The 18,875-nt window shown below is 39.5% G+C and overlaps 1 protein-coding gene across 4 annotated transcripts in view; it reads right to left on the minus strand.

Moving 5' to 3' along the window:
• The window catches only part of SLC44A1 (solute carrier family 44 member 1), a 197,130-nt gene that overhangs the window by 57,181 nt on the left and 121,074 nt on the right, over positions 1 to 18,875 (minus strand). For all 4 annotated transcript variants that reach the window (XM_027614815.2, XM_027614816.2, XM_027614814.2 and 1 more), the window contains 2 exons: positions 18,485 to 18,568; positions 7,807 to 7,944 (listed from right to left, as the gene is read on the minus strand). In XM_027614815.2, the coding sequence (XP_027470616.1) occupies positions 7,807 to 7,944; positions 18,485 to 18,568 (222 nt within the window). The remainder of the gene's footprint in view (positions 1 to 7,806; positions 7,945 to 18,484; positions 18,569 to 18,875) is intronic.

Here is an 18,875-nt window from a genome sequence, read left to right on the forward strand (position 1 = left end):
GTTGCTGCGAGGTCTAAGAGGTTGCTGCCCGTGTTTTCCTCAAGGATTTTGATGGATTCTTGTCTCACATTTAGGTCCTTCATCCATTTTGAGTCTATTTTTGTGTGTGGTGTAAGGAAATGGTCCAGTTTCATTCTTCTGCACGTGTCCAATTTTCCCAACACCATTTGTTGAAGAGACTGTCTTTTTTCCATTGGACATTCTTTCCTGCTTTGTTGAAGATTAGCTGACCATAGAGTTGAGGGTCCATTTCTGGGCTCTCTGTTCTGTTCCACTGATCTATATGTCTGTTTTTGTGCCAGTACCATACTGTCTTGATGATGACAGCTTTGTAATAGAGCTGGAAGTCTGGAATCGTGATGCCACCAGCTTTGCTTTTCTTTTTCAACATTCCTCTGGCTATTTGGGGTCTTTTCTGGTTCCATACAAATTTTAGGATTATTTGTTCCATTTCTTTGAAAAAAGTAGATGGTATTTTGATAGGGATTGCATTAAATGTGTAGATTGCTCTAGGTAATATTGACATTTTCACAATATTTGTTCTTCCAATCCATGAGCATGGAACGTTTTTCATTTCTTTGTGTCTTCCTCAATTTCTTTCATGAGTATTCTATAGTTTTCTGAGTACAGATTCTTTGCCTCTTTGGTTAGATTTATTCCGAGGTATCTTATGGTTTGGGTGCAATTGTAAATGGGATCGACTCCTTAATTTCTCTTTCTTCTGTCTTGTTGTTGGTGTATAGGAATGCCACTGATTTCTGTGCATTGATTTTATGTCCTGCCACTTTACTGAATTACTGTATGAGTTCTAGCAGTTTTGGGGTGGTCTTTTGGGTCTTCCACATAAAGTATCATATCATCTGCAAAGAGTGAGAGTTTGACTTCTTCTTTGCTGATTTGGATGCCTTTGATTTCTTTTTGTTGTCTGACTGCTGCGGCTAGGACTTCTAGTACTATGTTGAATATCAGTGGTGATAGTGGACATCCCTGCCATGTTCCTGATCTTAGGGGAAAAGCTCTCAGTTTTTCCCCACTGAGAATGATATTTGCTGTGGGTTTTTCATAGATGGCTTTTATGATATTGAGGTATGTACCCTCTATCCCTACACTCCGAAGACTTTTAATCAAGAAAGGATGCTGTACTTTGTCAAATCTTTTTCTGCATCTATTGAGAGGATCATATGGTTCTTGTTCTTTCTTTTATTAATGTATTGTATCACATTGATTGATTTGCAGATGTTGAACCAAACTTGCGGCCCAGGAATAAATCCCACTTGGTCGTGGAGAATAATACTTTTAATGTACTGTTGGATCCTATTGGCTAGTATTTTGGTGAGAATTTTTGCATCCATATTCATCAGGGATATTGGTCTGTAGTTCTCTTTTTTGATGGGGTCTTTGTCTGGTTTTGGGATCAAGGGAATGCTGGCCTCATAAAACGAGTTTGGAAGGTTTCCTTCCATTTCTATTTTTTGGAACAGTTTCAGAAGAACAGGTATTATTTCTTCTTTAAATGTTTGGTAGAATTCCCCTGGGAAGCCATCTGGCCCTGGGCTCTTGTTTGTTGGGAGACTTTTGATGACTGCTTCAAATTCCTTACTGGTTATGGGTCTGTTCAGGTTTTCTATTTCTTCCTGGTTCAGTTTTGGTAGTTTATACGTCTCTAGGAATGCATCCATTTCTTCCAGACTGTCTAATTGGCTGCCATATAGTCGCTCATAATATGTTCTTGTAATTGTATTTCTTTGGTGTTGGTTGTGATCTCTCCTCTTTCATTCATGATTTTATTTATTTGGGTCCTTTCTCTATTCTTTTTGGTATGTCTGGCCAGGGGTTTATTAATTTTATTAATTCTTTAAAGAACCAGCTCCTACTTTCGTTGATCTGTTCTACTGTTCTTTTGGTTTCTAGTTCATTGATTTCTGCTCTGATCTTTATGATTTCTCTTCTCGTGCTTTATTTGCTGTTCTTTCTCCAGCTCCTTTAGGTGTAGGGTTAGGTTGTGTATTTGAGATCTTTCTTGTTTCTTGAGAAAGGCTTGTATTGCTATATACTTTCCTCTTAGGACCACCTTTGCTGCATCCCAAAGATTTTGAACAGTTGTGTTTTCATTTTCATTTGTTTCCATGAATTTTTTTAATTCTTCTCTAATTTCCTGGTTGACCCATTCATTTTTTAGTAGGATGCTCTTTAGCCTCCATGTATTTGAGTTCTTTCTGACTCTCCTCTTGTGATTGAGTTCTAGTTTCAAAGCATTATGGTCTGAAAATATGCAGGGAAGGATCCTAATCTTTTGGTACCGGTTGAGACCTGATTTGTGACCCAGGATGTGATCTATTCTGGAGAATGTTCCATGGGCACTAGAGAAGAATGTGTATTCTGTTGCTTTAGGATGGAATGTTCTGAATATATCTGTGAAGTCCATCTGGTCCAGTGTGTCATTTAAAGTCTTAATTTCCTTGTTGATCTTTTGCTTAGATGATCTGTCCATTTCAGTGAGGGGGGAGTTAAAGCCCCCCACTATTATTGTGTTGTTGTTGATGTGTTTCTTTGCTTTTGTTATTAATTGGCTTATATAATTGGCTGCTCCCATGTTAGGGGCATAGATATTTACAATTGTTAGATCTTCTTGTTGGATAGACCCTTTAAGTATGACGTAGTGTCCTTCCTCATCTCTTATTATAGTCTTTGGTTTAACATCTAATTTGTCTGATATAAGGAATGCCACCCCAGTTTTCTTTTGATGTCCATTATTATGGTAAATGGTTTTCCACCCCCTCACTTTCAATCTGGAGGTGTCTTTGGGTCTATAATGAGTCTCTTGCAGACAGCATATCAATGGGTCTTGTTTTTTTATCCAATCTGATAGCCTGTGTCTTTTGATTGGGGCATTTAGCCCATTTACATTCAGGGTAACTACTGAAAGATATGAATTTAGTGCCACTGTATTGCCTACAAGGTGACTGTTACTGTATATTGTCTCTGTTCCTTTCTGGTTTATGTTACTTTAGATTCTTTCTTTGCTTAAAGGACCCCTTTCTTGTAGGGTTCATATGGTGTTGGCAAATTCTATTAGTTTTTGTTTGTCCTGGAAGCTTTTTATCTCTTCTTCTATTGTCAGTGACAGTCTAGCTGGATATAGTATTCTTGGCTGCTTATTTTTCTTGTTTAGTGCTCTGAATATATCATGCCAGTCCTTTCTGGCCTGCCAGGTCTCTGTGGATAGGTTTGCTGCCAATCTAATGCTTCTACCATTGTAGGTTACAGATCTCTTGTCTCGAGCTGCTTTCAGGATTTTCTCTTTGTCTCTGAGACTTGTGAGTTTTACTATTAGATGTCAGGGTGTTGACCTATTTTTATTGATTTTGAAGGGGGTTCTCTGTGCCTCCTGGACTTGATGACTGTTTCCTTCCCCAAATTCAGGAAGTTCTCTGCTATAATTTGCTCCAATATACCTTCTGCCCCTCTCTCTCTTTCTTCTTCTTCTGGGAATCCCAATTATTCTAATGTTGTTTCGCTTTATGGTATTACTTATCACTCCAATTCTCTCGTGATCCAGTAGTTGTTTATCTCTTTTTCTCAGCTTCTTTACTTTCCATCATTTGGTCTTCTATATCACTAATTCTCTCTTCTGCCTCATTATCCTAGCAGTTAAAGCCTCCGTTTTTGATTCCACCTCATTAATAGCCTTTTTGATTTCGACTTGGTTAGATTTTAGTTCTTTTATTTCTCCAGAAAGCGATTCTCTAGTATCTTCTATGCTTTTTTTCAAGCCCAGCTAGTATCTTTATAATAGTCATTCTGAACTCTATTTCTGACATATTACTAATGTCTGTATTAATTAGGTCCCTGGCAGTCAGTACTGCCTCTTGTTCTTTTTTTTTGAGGTGAGTTTTTCCATCTTGTCATTTTGTCCAGAGGAGAATAGATGAATGAGAGAACAAAATGCTAAAAGGGTAACAACGACCCCAGAAAAATATACACTAAACAAATCAGAAGAGACCCGAAACCAGGGGGAAAAGAAAGAAAGAAAAAAAAAAAAAGAATATGATCAGGCTGGTGAATAGAACAGAGCCACACACTAGATTTTGGGTATATTTTGGTCTGTTAGAAGAAATTGCATCCCAAAATCTTAAAGAAAGAAAAACTTGTATATATATATATATATACACACACACACACACACACACACACACACATATATATATATACATACACACAAAAAATAAGGTTAAATACAATGAATAGAACATGACTGTAAAAATGAAAATTAAAAAAGACTTTAAAAAAGGAATTGATAAAATAGGATGTTGGTTGAAAAAGGAAAGAAGAAAAATTCAACTAAAAAAATAGAAAAAGAAAAAATAAAGAAAAATTTAAAAATTAACTTTGAAAGACTAAAGAATCATGGGGAAAAAGCCATGAATTCTATGTGCTGTTATTCCCCTAGTGCTGGAGTTTTGCCCTTCTCATTGATCGGTAAACTTGGTCTTGGCTGGCTGTTCTTGGTGATCTTCTGGGGAAGGGGCCCATTGCAGTGATTCTCAAATGTCTTTGCCTGAGGCGGAATTACAACACCCTTGTCAGGGGCTGTGCTAGGTAATCTGTTCAGGTTTGCTCTCAGTAGCTTTTGTTCCCTGAAAGCTTTACGTACAGCTTTGGAGGATGAGAGTGAAAATGGCGGCTTCCCAATCTCTGGTCCCGGAGGAGCCAACAGCTGGGGCCCCCCTTCAAAGTGAGCCCCCAGAGAAAGGCAGTCAATCACTCCTGTCTCTCCAGTCTCCAGCCTCACTCTGTGCTCACCCGGCCTGAGACCAAGCGTTTCTATCTCTGGCACCCGACCCCGTTTGGAGTCTCCAAACCCAGCAGAGTCCTGCGGTGTGCTCTTGTGCCGCTCCTCCCGGGGGAGGAAGGGGAGTCTCCCCGGATCTGCCGCTTGTTGGGTCCCTGCTGGAAGAGAAGTGGTCCGAGTGTGCCACGGATCACGGTTTATGGCCACCCCGAGCTGAGATCCCACTCCTTGGCTCCGTCTCTGCAACCGGCTTCCCCGCTCCGATACTCGGGAGCTCTGCCGCACTCAGGTACCTCCAGTCTTTCTGTGACCCCAAGGGTCCTGAGACTACAGTGTCCCAGTGAGGGTTCCACCCCCTGCTTAGCCACTGGAGCGACGTCCCTCAGCGGAGCCGACTTCTAAAAGTTCCAAGGCTCCACGGCTCTATCCCTTGCCGGTAGCTGGCTGACAGAGGCTCCCTTCCCACTCTCTCTTCCCAAATATCACCTTGGATTCACTTCTCCGCACGTCCTACCTTCTAGAAAGTGGTCGCTTTTCTGTTCAGAGAGTTGCTGCTATTGTTTTCTTCGATCTCCTGTTGAGTTTGTAAGTGTTCTGAATGGTTTGGTAACTATCTAGCTGAATTCCTGGGACCAGACAAAATTTAGGTCTCCTACTCCTCCGCCATCTTGCTTCTCCCTCTCACTCATATTTTCAATATCCAAAGATAATCACTAACATTTTGAGAGAGTAATTCTTTCTCATGTACATTCTTAAACAGTACTTAACAGTTATAGTCAAGTAGTTTTACTCAGCCTTTTCACTTGTCATATGTACTTATATTATAAACTTTTAATGAAAAACATGGTGTAACAGATGAGTAACAGTCTGCTGACTATTATTTCTAACCATTTCTCTATTGGTAAGCAGTAGATTGTTTGCAATTGATAACTATTAGAAATAATGCTGTATTTTTCTGTATTTAGAATTATTTCTAGCAGTGGTTTACCATCAAGAGAATTACTGAATCAAAAGACTTAAAAAAAAAAAAGTCCAAGGGCAAACTTAATGTCAGTACATAGTGACTGAAAACTGAGAAGTCAGACAGACCTAAGTTTGAACTCCAGCTCTGTCACATTCTAGTTCTTTAAACTTTGGCTTCCTCTGCTATAAAATGAAGATAATAGTAGTGGCTCACCCTACAGGAGAGGATGAATAACACTTCACATAAAGTACATTCCTCAGTACCTCGTACTGAGCAAGTGTCTCCATCAGAGTTTACTAAAATCACCATCATGATCAAATGCTGCCCCTGAGTATAATTTTCAGTTATTCCTCTATATGGTTTCTCTTCTATTTTAACTGCTCTGTGTGCATATGTTCACATTTTAAGCTGCCTCATATCCTTCTTAGCAGTAGGGATAAATTATAAATATGTAACACATAAAATAGACAAAAAAATCTGAAGCCTTCCTAAATTAGTCATATAGCATATAAATAATAGCAATAGTTAATAAGAGTGTCAAACACTATACTCAGTCCTTAACATGGACTGACTCATTCAATCCTTAGTATAAAACATTTCCTCTTGTAAAAACATGACAAGAACAAATCCAATAGTGTAAGTTTAATCACAGATTTTCAAAACAACTGCACAGTTTTATAATTCTTTTTAGATGACAGCTGCCTGAGAACTTGACACCATGCCATGGTATCTTGGCCTCTCTACACCAAGTATTTTTTCCTTTTCAAAAACATTTTCAAAACACAGTGGCTGGAATAACCTAAGTGTTTAGTAGTAAGAGAATGTCTATGAATAGCATTTGATAAAATACTACCCATCATGATTATGAATAATTATGAAGATTATCAAAGCAATAGGAGAACTGGATACGATATAATATAAATGCAAAGGGTAGAACAAACTGGTAAGTATGCTATGATTGTTGGACTACAGATATATAAGCCTATAAAAAAGCTTATATATAAAAAGGAAATATATAAAAATGATATTATTAGGTTATATATAAAAAGGAAATATATAAAAATGATATTATTAGGTTATGGTGGTGTTAGTTCAATTTTTCAAATTTTCTGAGTATTTTATGGTTGGAGCTACAGATACAAAAAATCCAATGATAATGTTATTTATTATTCTGCAGATTTTAGTAATACAGAAAAATTACCTCTTTTCAGACACTTTAAGGACACATAAGTCTCATTCCCACACAGCTCTGTTTTAAAAGCATTTATATACAGTAACAGTGACAGCCAACATTCATCAAGAACTTACAAAGTGTCAAGCACTGTCTTAGGTACACTACATGTATTAACCCATCTAATCCTCACAACCCTAGGGGTTTGGCTCTATTGTTATCCCACTTCCACATATGAACAAACGGAGGCACAGAATGCTTATGTACCCTGCCTCAGGTCACACAGCTAGTAAGTAACAGAGCCAGGATTTAAATCCAGGTAGTCAGGGTCCAGATACAGCACCCCTAACCACTAAGCAGACTATTCCTGAATTCTTTACAGATCAAAATATGTAAGGAGAAACATGGACAGATTACTTAACTGCTGCATCTCAGTTCCCCATCTGTAAAATGAGGATAATAATAGAACTTCCTTTACAAAGTTGTTGCTAGGATTAAATGAGCACTATACAGGTAAAGTACTTAGAACAACGCCTGACACATACTAAGGGCTTTGTAAGTGCTTCTTTTATATTCCATATATTACTTTTAGTTTTTTGGTGGGCTAGATATTTTTCAAATGAAAAAGCAAATATAGGGCGCCTGGGTGGCTCAGTTGGTTAAGCGACTGCCTTCGGCTCAGGTCACGATCCTGGAGTCCCGGGATCGAGACCCACATTGGGCTCCCCACTCAGTGGGGAGTCTGCTTCTCCCTCTGACCCTCTTCCCTCTCGTGCTATCTCTCATTCTCTCTCTAATAAATAAATAAAATCTTAAAAAAAAGCAAATATATATATGCAAAAATTCACTGTATGTCTGAGATAACATATCTGGTCTTACCTTGCCTAGGAATAACATGAAATCCCCCACTGTGTTGATGGCAGCCACCCGTAAAGCGTTCTCCACAAGAATGACAAAGGCGTCCTTTGCAGAGGTGCAAAAGTTGGTGCTGTTGATAGCCGTGGCTGTGTATGCATTCTGGACAAAAGCAAAAAACAGTACTTTCTTCAATAAATGTAATTTTACTTTGTTAAGATATAAACCAAATAAAGCACAGCTTGTGAAAACAGTTCACAGTTAAACCCATGGCTCTGGTGAGGTACATGTTAAGATTAAGAACAAGGAAATACTAGACATTAAAAAGAAAGAAAAAAAAACCCTGATATGGTAAAAAGAGCTTTTCGGTCGGCTTATTTAAGTCCTTTTAAAACACTGATATTTATTAACACACACATAAACCTTTCCAACATCCATTAACTTCTTCCCCATCTCAGTAACTCAAACATAATTTAACCTTTCCTAGATGTCTCAGGTTCATCACTATGAATATCAGGGATGCATTATTACCATATCAGTGATGCTTTAAAAGCTACACAAATAGGTAAAAGGCATAAGGATGCTGTGCTGTTTATCTGGAAGACCTCCTCTTTGGTCCTTTCCTCCATGCTATCACTTCTTAAAGTCCCTGTCTGTTGCCCAACATACCCCTCCCTCCTGGGAGCAGGACCCCAAGTCCCCTTTGAGAAAACAGTCCTTCCCCATTCTCTTAGAGTCTGAGTGGGGGACACTACCTCTAGCCCTGGGGCGTGGGCCTTGGTTGATATAAGCCAATCAGCACGTTCTACCCACCTCCACAACAACGGGTTCAGGGACTGGTACATAAACTAATAGAGCTAATGAAAGCAAAAGTTAAGGGAACCCTCGGGCTTCTGGAGTTCTCCTTCTCCCATAGGAGCTCCTGACAAAGCAGCTCTCTCATCTTCCTGAATAGTGAGGTGTGAGGGTATGAACTGTCAGGGCTGTTTGGCCAACATAATGGGAAGAGCCTGAAGCTGCTGGAGGTCACAATGTGAAAAGGAGGGCAAGGCTACCATCATGGAAGTAAGAGCAGAGAGAAACCAGCGACTTGTACTTGGTGACAATGTTTGCATGATTAGGAACTAGCCACATTTCTGGACTTTACAGCCACAGAAGCTAATAAATTGCTAAGAATCACTCCTTTCCCTCACCCTTCCTTGCTCTCTCTTTTTTAGGCGAGATGGAGCTGGCTTTCTGTCCCTTGTAGTACTGAGTCCCAGCTGACACACTTTTATTCAATTATACCTGCTTCTGCTGCTCCGTGTCCTCTCTGACCCTCTGTCACAGACTCTGATTTTTTTCTCCTTTGCACACTGCATTCTAGAATAGGACTGACATTTTCTGGGAAACGTGAATACATGACAGAACATCAAATACTTCTGAGTCTTCGGAAGGGAAAGTATGTAGGCTTTGTGACTAAAACTTACAATCCTGAGGAATTTTTGGTTTAGTGTGGACTTAAAATGTTGGTGAGTCCAGAATGTTAGAGTTGTTGGAAAACCGCCGCACATGAAGGGCTTATTTTACATTGTGTTATCTGTGAAGTTTTGTTTACTTTTTTTTAAAGATTTTATTTATTTATTAGAGAGAGAGAGAGTGTGTGTGTGTGTGGGAGCAAGGGGAGGGACACAGGGAGAGGGAGAGAGAATCTCAAGTAGACTCTGTGCTAAGCGTGGAGCCTGATGCAGGGCTTGATCTCATAACCCTGAGATCATGACCTGAGCCAAAGCCAAGAATGAGATGCTCAACCTACTGAGACACCTAGAAGCCCCTGTAAAGTCTTCTTTTTAAATTGAAGTATAGTTGACAATGTTACATTAGTTTCAGCTATACAGTATAGTGACTCCACAACTCTGTAAGTTATGCTCTGCTCACAAGTGTGGCTACCATCTGCCACCACACAGTGACTGTTTTCCTTATTCTGTACCTTTCATCCCCACGACTTATTCATTCTGTAACCGGAAGCCTGTATCGCCCACTCCTGTTTGTTTGTTTGTTTAAAGATTTTATTTATTTGACAGAGAGAAAGACAGCCAGAGAGGGAACACAAGCAGGGGGAGTGGGAGAGGGAGAAGCAGGCTTCCCGCGGAGCAGGAAGCCCAACATGGGGCTCAATCCCAGGACCCTGGGATCATGACCTGAGCCGACAGACGCTTAACACAGAGCCCACCCAAGTGCCCCGCCCACTCCCGTTTAAACACTGAGCTTGGGAGATACAGTTTTTAATTTATGAATGTTCCTATTGTATGCTTGTTAGTCAATAGAAACCTGGTATGAAGATGAAGTTTGAGTCACCAAAAGTTTAATTTGCCATTATACAATTAAATTTATTGATTAAAAATACAGTATGGGGCACCTGGGTGGCTCAGTTGGTTAAGTGTCTACCTTTGGCTCAGGTCATGATCCCGGGGTCCTGGGATCGAGTCCCGCACAGGGCTCCTTGCTCAGCAGGGAGCCCGCTTCTCCCTCTCCCTCTGCCTGCCACTCCCCCTGCTCTCTCTCCCTGTCAAATAAATAAATAAAATCTTACAAAAAAAACTACAGTGTATTTTAGGGCCAAGGAAAGAAGACTATACTGAGTGGGACACTACGTTTCAGGAAGGGAGCAGTGGGGTACGATGATGCTCTTTGAGAAAGACAATATCATTTTACTATATATAATTCCATCAAACATATTGGGTAATTTATCAAACGTCATGTTTGCAGTTCTTTTTATCTCAAAAGCTAACATACAGAGTCTTTTAAAGAAATGATACTATTAAATTGTTCTGGTATCATTCATTTGCTGCTTGCTCTCATATAGTGTCATCAGCCAATGCTTCTTATCAGTTCAAAGATAGCAGGCACTGAAGAGTTAACTACCTAATTGGCAGTGGTCTACATTTCTTCATCCATAAAGCTTCCTTCGAAACATTCTGCCACATGCCTCAATGACATCAAAATAAACTATACTTTTGATCTTATGTAATAATAGTAACTCTGCTGAAAAATGGTGGAGAAGAACTTCCTAGTCCTGATCTATTCCCAAAGAATGAAGACTGACCAGTTCCCTCCATACTCACAAAAAACAAAAACAAAAAACCCCCCAAAACCCACTTAATAATTTATTCTAAAGCAGAGGATGTCAAACTACCACCTGTGGGCCAAATCTGGCCTGCTCCTCCTACTTCTATAAATAAAGTTTTATTGGAACACAGCAATGTTCATTTGCTTACATGGCATTTATAGCTGTTTTCATGCTACAATGGCAGAACTAAGCAATTGTGACAGAGTCTATATGGCCACAAAGCCAAAAATATTTACTATCTGTTCCTTTACAGAAAAACTTTGCTGACCCCTGTTCTAGAGTATTGCCCAGGAACAATATCAACCTTGTCAGCCCATCTTCTTATCCCTTTTGAAATACAAATCACATTTCCTCATTTCCAATCTTCTAGTACCTTTCTCTACAACTTCCAAGTCTTTCAGCATCTTTCACTATAATTCTTCAGTTCAACGACTGACAGATGTCTGTAGTGATTTGAAACAGAACATTCTATAAGGAAAATACCTTAACTTCCCTTATTCTAAGACATGATCAAGAGACTAATGAACCAGTTACTTTATAACAAGTTTTCAGGGGAAAATACCCTGCCATATTAACTATATATTGATTATGAGATGCTTCCTGAAGTTAACAACAACAACAAAAAGTATTATAATGTCTAGAATCAAAGATATTGGATAACCCATTTAAATCAAGTAGGTACTGTCTTAAATTTTACCTCCTCAGTGAGGACTCACTCTTAACTATGCTATTCTACCCTTCCCAGTGTGAAAAGGACCTTCTTTGAAAGAGACAGAAGCAAGAGAGGATCCCCATACCTCCAATCTCTCTCCTCTATCATCAGACCAGCTGACTCAGAGAGGCCTAACATCTCCAAACTAAACCATAAAAGCTTTTCTGTTTTTCAATAATTTCGGAAATTATTATTCCTCCTCTCCTGCTTCTTTCTTCTTTCCCCACGCTGCTCCACCCATCCCATCTACATTTAGAGTAGAAGCCTATTTATTTGTGGACATGGAAGGAGGCAGCAATAATTTCTTTTCTCCATTCCTAAGTTCCAGGGTTGGATATGCTCATAGAAATTTAGCTTTCTTGGCAATATTCCTACAGATCTGTGCAACTCCTTTGTATTCAGCCTAACCGAAAAAAGTTAAGTGGATATTTCGTAAGCTCTTTATCCCACTCCCAAGGCAGAAAGATGAGCTGCATGTGACACACAGAGGTCAAAATGACCTCTTCAGGAGGAAAACTGTACTACAGATCACAGCAGGCTAGTGAAAATTTCCTTCCACTTCTATACCTCCTTGTCTGCAAGGATTCACACTAAGATTCTCAAGAAATTCTGAGTTCTTTGTGGCTTTCCCTATTACTGTTCTCTGAACTTTCTGCTCTACTACTTGGCTGAGATTTTTCCAGCCCACCTCCCTTCTCAGACAGCCTTCTTGATCTTGAGCTAAACCGCCCGCAGAGAGGCATCAATGATTAACATTTAGCAAGTGCCCAACAATTGCTCAGGCAGGATGGAGGCTTAAGGCTATATAACTCCCAGAAGCAAGATAAAAGGTGATCACCCTCCAGGAAGCATTTTAAAAGGATGACTGTTAGGCCCAAGTGGTCCCTGGTAACATTGGTGTCTGACAGGATGAGGTGAGAAAGTCCTGGTCACATGGAAGAAAATGTTAGGGTAGAAGGTTCCCATGTAGATAACCCAGGCCTGCTTGGGTCCCAGAATACAGCGTTTACATTTCCACACTTTCTTCACTTACAGACCTAAAAATTCTCTTTAAAATCTTTATATAATAACTCAGTAGGGGAGAGTTAGACAACAATGGTAGGGAAAGGGAACAGATATGTGCAACTCTATGTGTGGATCATTATAAATTAAATAAGGGAAAAAGTAATTAAAATTACCCCTTTCTTATTTTGAGTGAGGAATGGAGGGGGCAAAAAGTCCCACCTACACCATCTGTTTCATTCAGTTTGGTTCTAAATTCTTAAGACTTTTTTTTAATAAGATTTTATTTATTTATTTGACAGAGAGAGAGACAGAGAGAGAGGGAACACAAGCAGGGGGAGTGGGAGCGGGAGTAGCAGGCTTCCCGCCAAGCAGGGAGCCTGATGTAGGGCTCGATCCCAGGACCCTAGGATCATGACCTGAGCTGAAGGCAGACACTTAATGACTGAGCCACCCAGGCGCCCCTAAATTCTTAGACTTTTTAAGAGATATAAGAATTAAAAATATGTTGCAAATCTTAAATTGTCTTTAAAACCATCACTTGTTTTAGTTCATAGCATGAAACACGAAAGTTTGAGATGTTTGCATACTCTCTATAATAATCTATAGTCTTCTTTATGTCGCATAAAATGGGTATATACTTATATGGGAAACAGGGTGATATCGTGGCAAGAACTACACAAACTTAGATTTGGAAACTTCCTCCATCTCTAGGTCATACGGTCTGCCACAAGATGCTAGTCTCAACTTCCTCTACAGAGGAAATGAGCCTTCCTTATAGAGTTGTAGAGAGAAAGTGATAATATAGATTAAGTGCTTAGTATATTATCAGGTAGTAGGTGCTCAAAAAATATTCCTTGCAATTCCCACTCATACTATGTTAAGAAGAGCTTTATAATCTTAAAAGTTTGGCAGCCAGAAAGCAGATCCCCTCCAGTATTAAAAGCACTACCTCCAAATGGTGTCGAAGTAAACCAAGGCCTGAGTAATGCCCACAAGAAACAGATTCTAGTTCTAACAGTCTCTCCACCTAAAGTGAATTCTGTTAGATGAGATATACAATCACCTTCCCAACACATTAAGATAAGCACTTGCAGAAACAAAAAGCAGTTCACAGTTCACTCTGTTTATGTGCAAAACTCTAGCAGCTATGCTATAAATAATTAATGACTTATTTTGAAAACCCAAAGGTCGTTTTTGAAGCCAGCCGTATTTTCCATGCAGTTTGGCACTGGACCATGGATTGAGCTTATGGAAATTCATACTGTGCTGCCAAAGGACTCTGGTCTCCTCTACCTCTGTATCAACACTCCTCTGCTATTATCCTCTGAATTCTCCGAGCACTGGCAACTGGGGGCCCATGGTCAACGACGTTGTGTGGCCCAAATACCTTGTTTGCTCTGGCTCACTCAGTTATTTTTTTATTAGTTGTCAACATTTTAATAGCAGGAGATAAAATGCAAACATCCAGAATTCTGGCTTCACTTGAGAAACTGGAAGAATTAGAAAGTGTCAATAAATTCTCACATAGCAAGAGTATACCAGAGCTAAGAAGTGATTGCCCTCTTTGGATGGAATATGAACTTCCCAGCTTACCAGTCTCTACCACTCTCTACCTCCTTGGACCCTGTCTGATGCATTCATTTCCATGAGTAACATAATACACCTCAACTGGCCCAGCAGGGGTCTGCGTCGTCCAGCCCTACTCAAGGCTTTTGACTTCAAAGTTGCAAACTCATCTCAGGAGTGACAGCAAAAGAAAGGACAGGAGGAAAACAATGCAACGGGCATTAACTAATTATTAACCATTTCCAAAGAGTAGACAAAACAGATTTCTGAATGGGAGACTCTACATGTAAAGTGTGAGCCACAGTGCCTGGCACATATGGTAAGTGCTCAATAAATATTAGCCGGCATTATAATTAGTATTATTTCACTGTACTCTATTGAACACTCCAAAGATAATTTCAGAATGTAAACAGGTGATTAGACAAGAAATTTTTGAAAAATAAGAATGAGGGGCACCTGGGTGGCTCAGTCGTGTGTTAAGTGTCTGCCTTCAGCTCAGGTCATGATCCTCGAGTCCCGGGATCGAGCCTGGCACTGGGCTCCCTGCTCAGTGGGGAGTCGGCTTCTCCCTCTGTTCCTTCCCCGGCTCGTTCTCTCTCTCTCAAATAAGTAAATAAAACATTTTTTAAAAATGTAAAAGAAACTGTGAACAGTACTACAGAGTAAGAGTTGTCATTACAGAGGACTTGCTGTGTCCAGGCACATGCTGGGAGTACTAAAGATACCATCCCTCTGCATCCTCATGGTTATGGGCACTGTAGATACTATTATTATCCCCATTTTACAGATGATGTGTACAGACTGATAAGACAGTCTATAAGGAACGTCTGATAAGACATTACTGCACTCAAGTAAAATATTAGAAACTTTTTCTCAAGGCTAATAGTAAGTATTTCAATGAAGGTAACTTATGTTAGCATGGTGAGATCATGGGTGATGTTTTGTTTTGTCTTGGTTTTCCAAACTCTTCAGTATTTTACATTCTATTTACTTTTAAAGAAAATAGATACATCTTTAGAACTACCTCTTGTTTTATCTTTGCCAGACTCTCTTATCTTAGAGTAAAACACTGGGAGTTCTTTATAAAACAATAAAATGAGGGGAGCGGGGAAGAGCAATAACACTTAACGAGGTGAGGACCAAGAGCCAGGCACTGTAAGCGCTGATTTACCTGCATTAGATTGCATCCTTACCTAAAGCCTAATGAGGACAGGAATATTTTTCTCCACTCCTTCCTTCCTAAAGAAGGAAACTGAGACTCTGAGGTTTCACTGAGCTGGCCAAAGAGTTAAACTGTTGGGATTGAAACACACCTTCAATATCTGGGCTCTCTCCACCATCTATACCCCCAATTATCCACTGTGCCTTCTCCTACAAGGCTATCAAAGTATGGACTCAATCCAATGTGTATGGGGAAAAAGGAACTTCATTTTCAGAAAGCGGTGATAAACACCAGAGACAAAAGGAAAGGTGTGAGCAAACTGCTCTGGCTTGATCTCTAGCAGAGCACTAACCTCGTAACTGCCAAACGTATGTGACGGTGCTGAGAAGAATGCCCCTTCAAACACCAGCAGATTGCTCTTGGGCCTTACTCCTTTTTTTCAAATTTTAGAAAAGTCTCTAGAGCTCATCTATTCAGTACTGCCATGATTCCTACTATCTCATATACTTTAAACGGATGGGTGCCCACCCGGCTCTGAAACATTTCACAGGAACAAGGTTAAAAAAATTCCACTGGCAACTGATACTTAGGCTTAACCTCTATGCCAGGAGGTGTTCTAATGTCTTCAATAAGATCTCACTTCAAATGAAATTCCTGCGCAAACAGGAGACGTGAAGCAGCCTGGGAATCAGTCCCCAGAGTGCAGCATTTCCTATTCCCAAACAGAACCAAGTGTACTACTAGTTCGGAATCATTCTCCCTAAACCTTCACTCATTTATTTATTACTATGTAAATGCTTCCCTTGAATCTTCAATGAAGATCCAAACTGCACAAAACTTGTATAAGAAAGACCAACTTGAAGTGTGGATACACATCTCAGGACTCTTTGTACGAAATTGCTGATTAATGTTTAGCTTGGGATGAGCTGAGAACTTTGGGGTTTTCCACCTGGTTACTGAGCATCTTAACATCATGTGATTTGTTCTCTTCCTTCAGTATAACCACACATCTCCTTTTTGAGACTCTTTCTTCTGGTTTTATATCACCCTATTAGTCTTTTAAAATCCAAATATTCACTGATCAATAATTCATTCGGAAAACATTTATTTTTTTTAAAGACTTTATTTATTTATTTGAGAGAGAGCATGAGCAGGGAAAGGGGCAGAGGGAGAGGGAGAAGCAGACTCCCCACTGAGCAGGGAACCCAATGCGGAACTCGATCCCAGGACCCTGGGATCATGACCTGAGCCGAAGGCAGACACTTAACTGACTGAGCCACCCAGGCACCCCTCATTCAGAAAACACTTAAAGACCACTTATTCTATACCAAGCACTGTGATAGTCTCTGGAGAGAAGAAACTAAGATCCCTGTCTTTGAGGAGCTAATGGTCTAAAGGTGGCGATAAAGATAGAAACAGATGGTTTCCGTTTAATGTTCTTAGTGTTTTCACAGAGGTATGAACCTGTGCTGTGAAAGGTCAGTGGATGGACTGGGGTACTGAGAGAAGACGTCTTTGAGGTGATGCTCAGACAGAATCATTAAGGATCAGTAGGAGTTACTCAAGTGTTGGAAGGATGTCATTCCAGGCATATTTGGTTAACTGCGAGAGCAAAAGGTTCCTGTGGGAAGGTGGTAGAAACTGAGACTGGAAAGATGGGTTTAGCATCTCTCTCTGCAGATGAGCTATTTAGTGATGGGTACAAAACGTATCCATCAACTTTTTGATAAGGCTCATTCTGAATTTTAAAGAATGTAATTTTTCAGATTGCTATGGCTGATACTAATTATTTTTAATAATGACCTTCCAAACACTTTCCATCCATATGGTATTACAATCTATAAGAATTTACTTTGCTAATGAAATGTCATGCCTGCTTTTTCATATTAACCACAGAACTCTAATAAAGCAAACTCCAGGCATGCTCACTACCACAGCCACAGGACTACCACCCTCAGACTATCCTTGAGTGAATGGAAAATGCACTGCAACTCTTGAATCACTTAAGACATAAATGGTGAGAGTCTATTTTTATCTTTGGTCTATTAGAAGAGGGCATTGGCAGATGACAATTGATTTTCAAGGAATGGAGAGAAGTGGTTAAAAAAAAAAAAAATTTAAGAAAGATGGGAAGAGTGCTTCCAGGCAAGTCCTGTGTACCCAGACACAGCAAGACAGAGGACCAAACTGCTCCCTAAAAAAAGTTATCCTGTAATACCAGTTCTGCCATTTGACCTGAGAAATGATAGCATTTCCTCTGATAATATTTCCCGGGCTAGTATCATGTCTTCAAGCAGCTGGATCCCCTCCCCCGCCCCCCTCCCAAAAAAAACCAGGATAAAGAGCACACTAGTCTTGAACAATAGTAGAACTGCAGGAAAAAATGAATTTAAGTGTCACGGTGACTTTTCACTAAACTAAAGGTTTCAAACAACATTCAGTCATTCATTCATTCCTTTAAAAAAAAGTAGGCTCCACGCCCAACGTGGGGCTTGAACTCACAACCCCAAGATTAAGAGTCGTATGCTCTATGGAATGAGCCAGGCAGGTGCCCCTCAAACAACATTTAGAAGAAAAATTAAAGAAATATGACTACAGTAGACAGGTTCTTAGGGAAAAATCAAAGATGAAAGGATGTTAATTAAGGGATAAGACATACATGTCTTTCCAGAAAGATGAACCCTAATGATATTTTATCCTTACATTACAATTAATTAATAACGAGCCTCGGTAAGAATACATGTCACTTTTAAAAATAAGAATATGATAGGGGCACCTGGGTGGCTTAATTGGTTAAGTGTCTGCCTTCAGCTCAGATCATGACCTCAGTGTCCTGGGACTGAGCCCTGCATCGGGGAGGCTGCTTCACCCTCTCTTTCTGCCCCTCCCCCTGCTTAGGCACGGGTGCTCTCTCTCTCAAATAAATAAATAAAATCTTTAAAAAATATATGATCGAAATAGACATACCTGAACAAGCCACAATGTACAACAACAAGTTAATTATTTTATCTTGGAAGAAGAAACGATGAACCTGTCTTTGAAAGTGAATCAAAAACTAATAATGTAATGTATGGTGATTAACATAACAATAAAAAAATTAAAAAAAAAAAAGAAAGTGAATGTTAGATTGATTTTTTAAATATTTTACCTGATTTAAATAATTTAGGCACTTTTCAAGACACCAAAGGCAACAAATGCAAGATTTCAGCACACATCGAGCACAAGCATTTTCCTGGAAAGGACAAAAATTTGAAATAATTAAAAACCAAAGAATCAAACCATCATACAGAATATTCCAAATGTTAGAAAAATAAAAGTTAAAAAAAATCACAACCTATGTTTCAAGGCCTCCACACCCACCAGCCTCTTTTCCCTCAAAATGTAATAGCTAAATTATTTTTAATCAATTTAATTCAACAGATATTTAGTACCTGTTGCATATAAGATAGAGTAAGATACCTAAGACCGGAAAGGGACTTATACTACTGTAGAAGAAAAAAAAGCAAAACATAAAAAAAGGTTAGAATCAGAATATGCAA

The sequence above is a fragment of the Zalophus californianus genome, chromosome 13, assembly GCF_009762305.2.
Source record: "Zalophus californianus isolate mZalCal1 chromosome 13, mZalCal1.pri.v2, whole genome shotgun sequence".
NCBI classification, from domain to species: Eukaryota; Metazoa; Chordata; class Mammalia; order Carnivora; family Otariidae; genus Zalophus; species Zalophus californianus.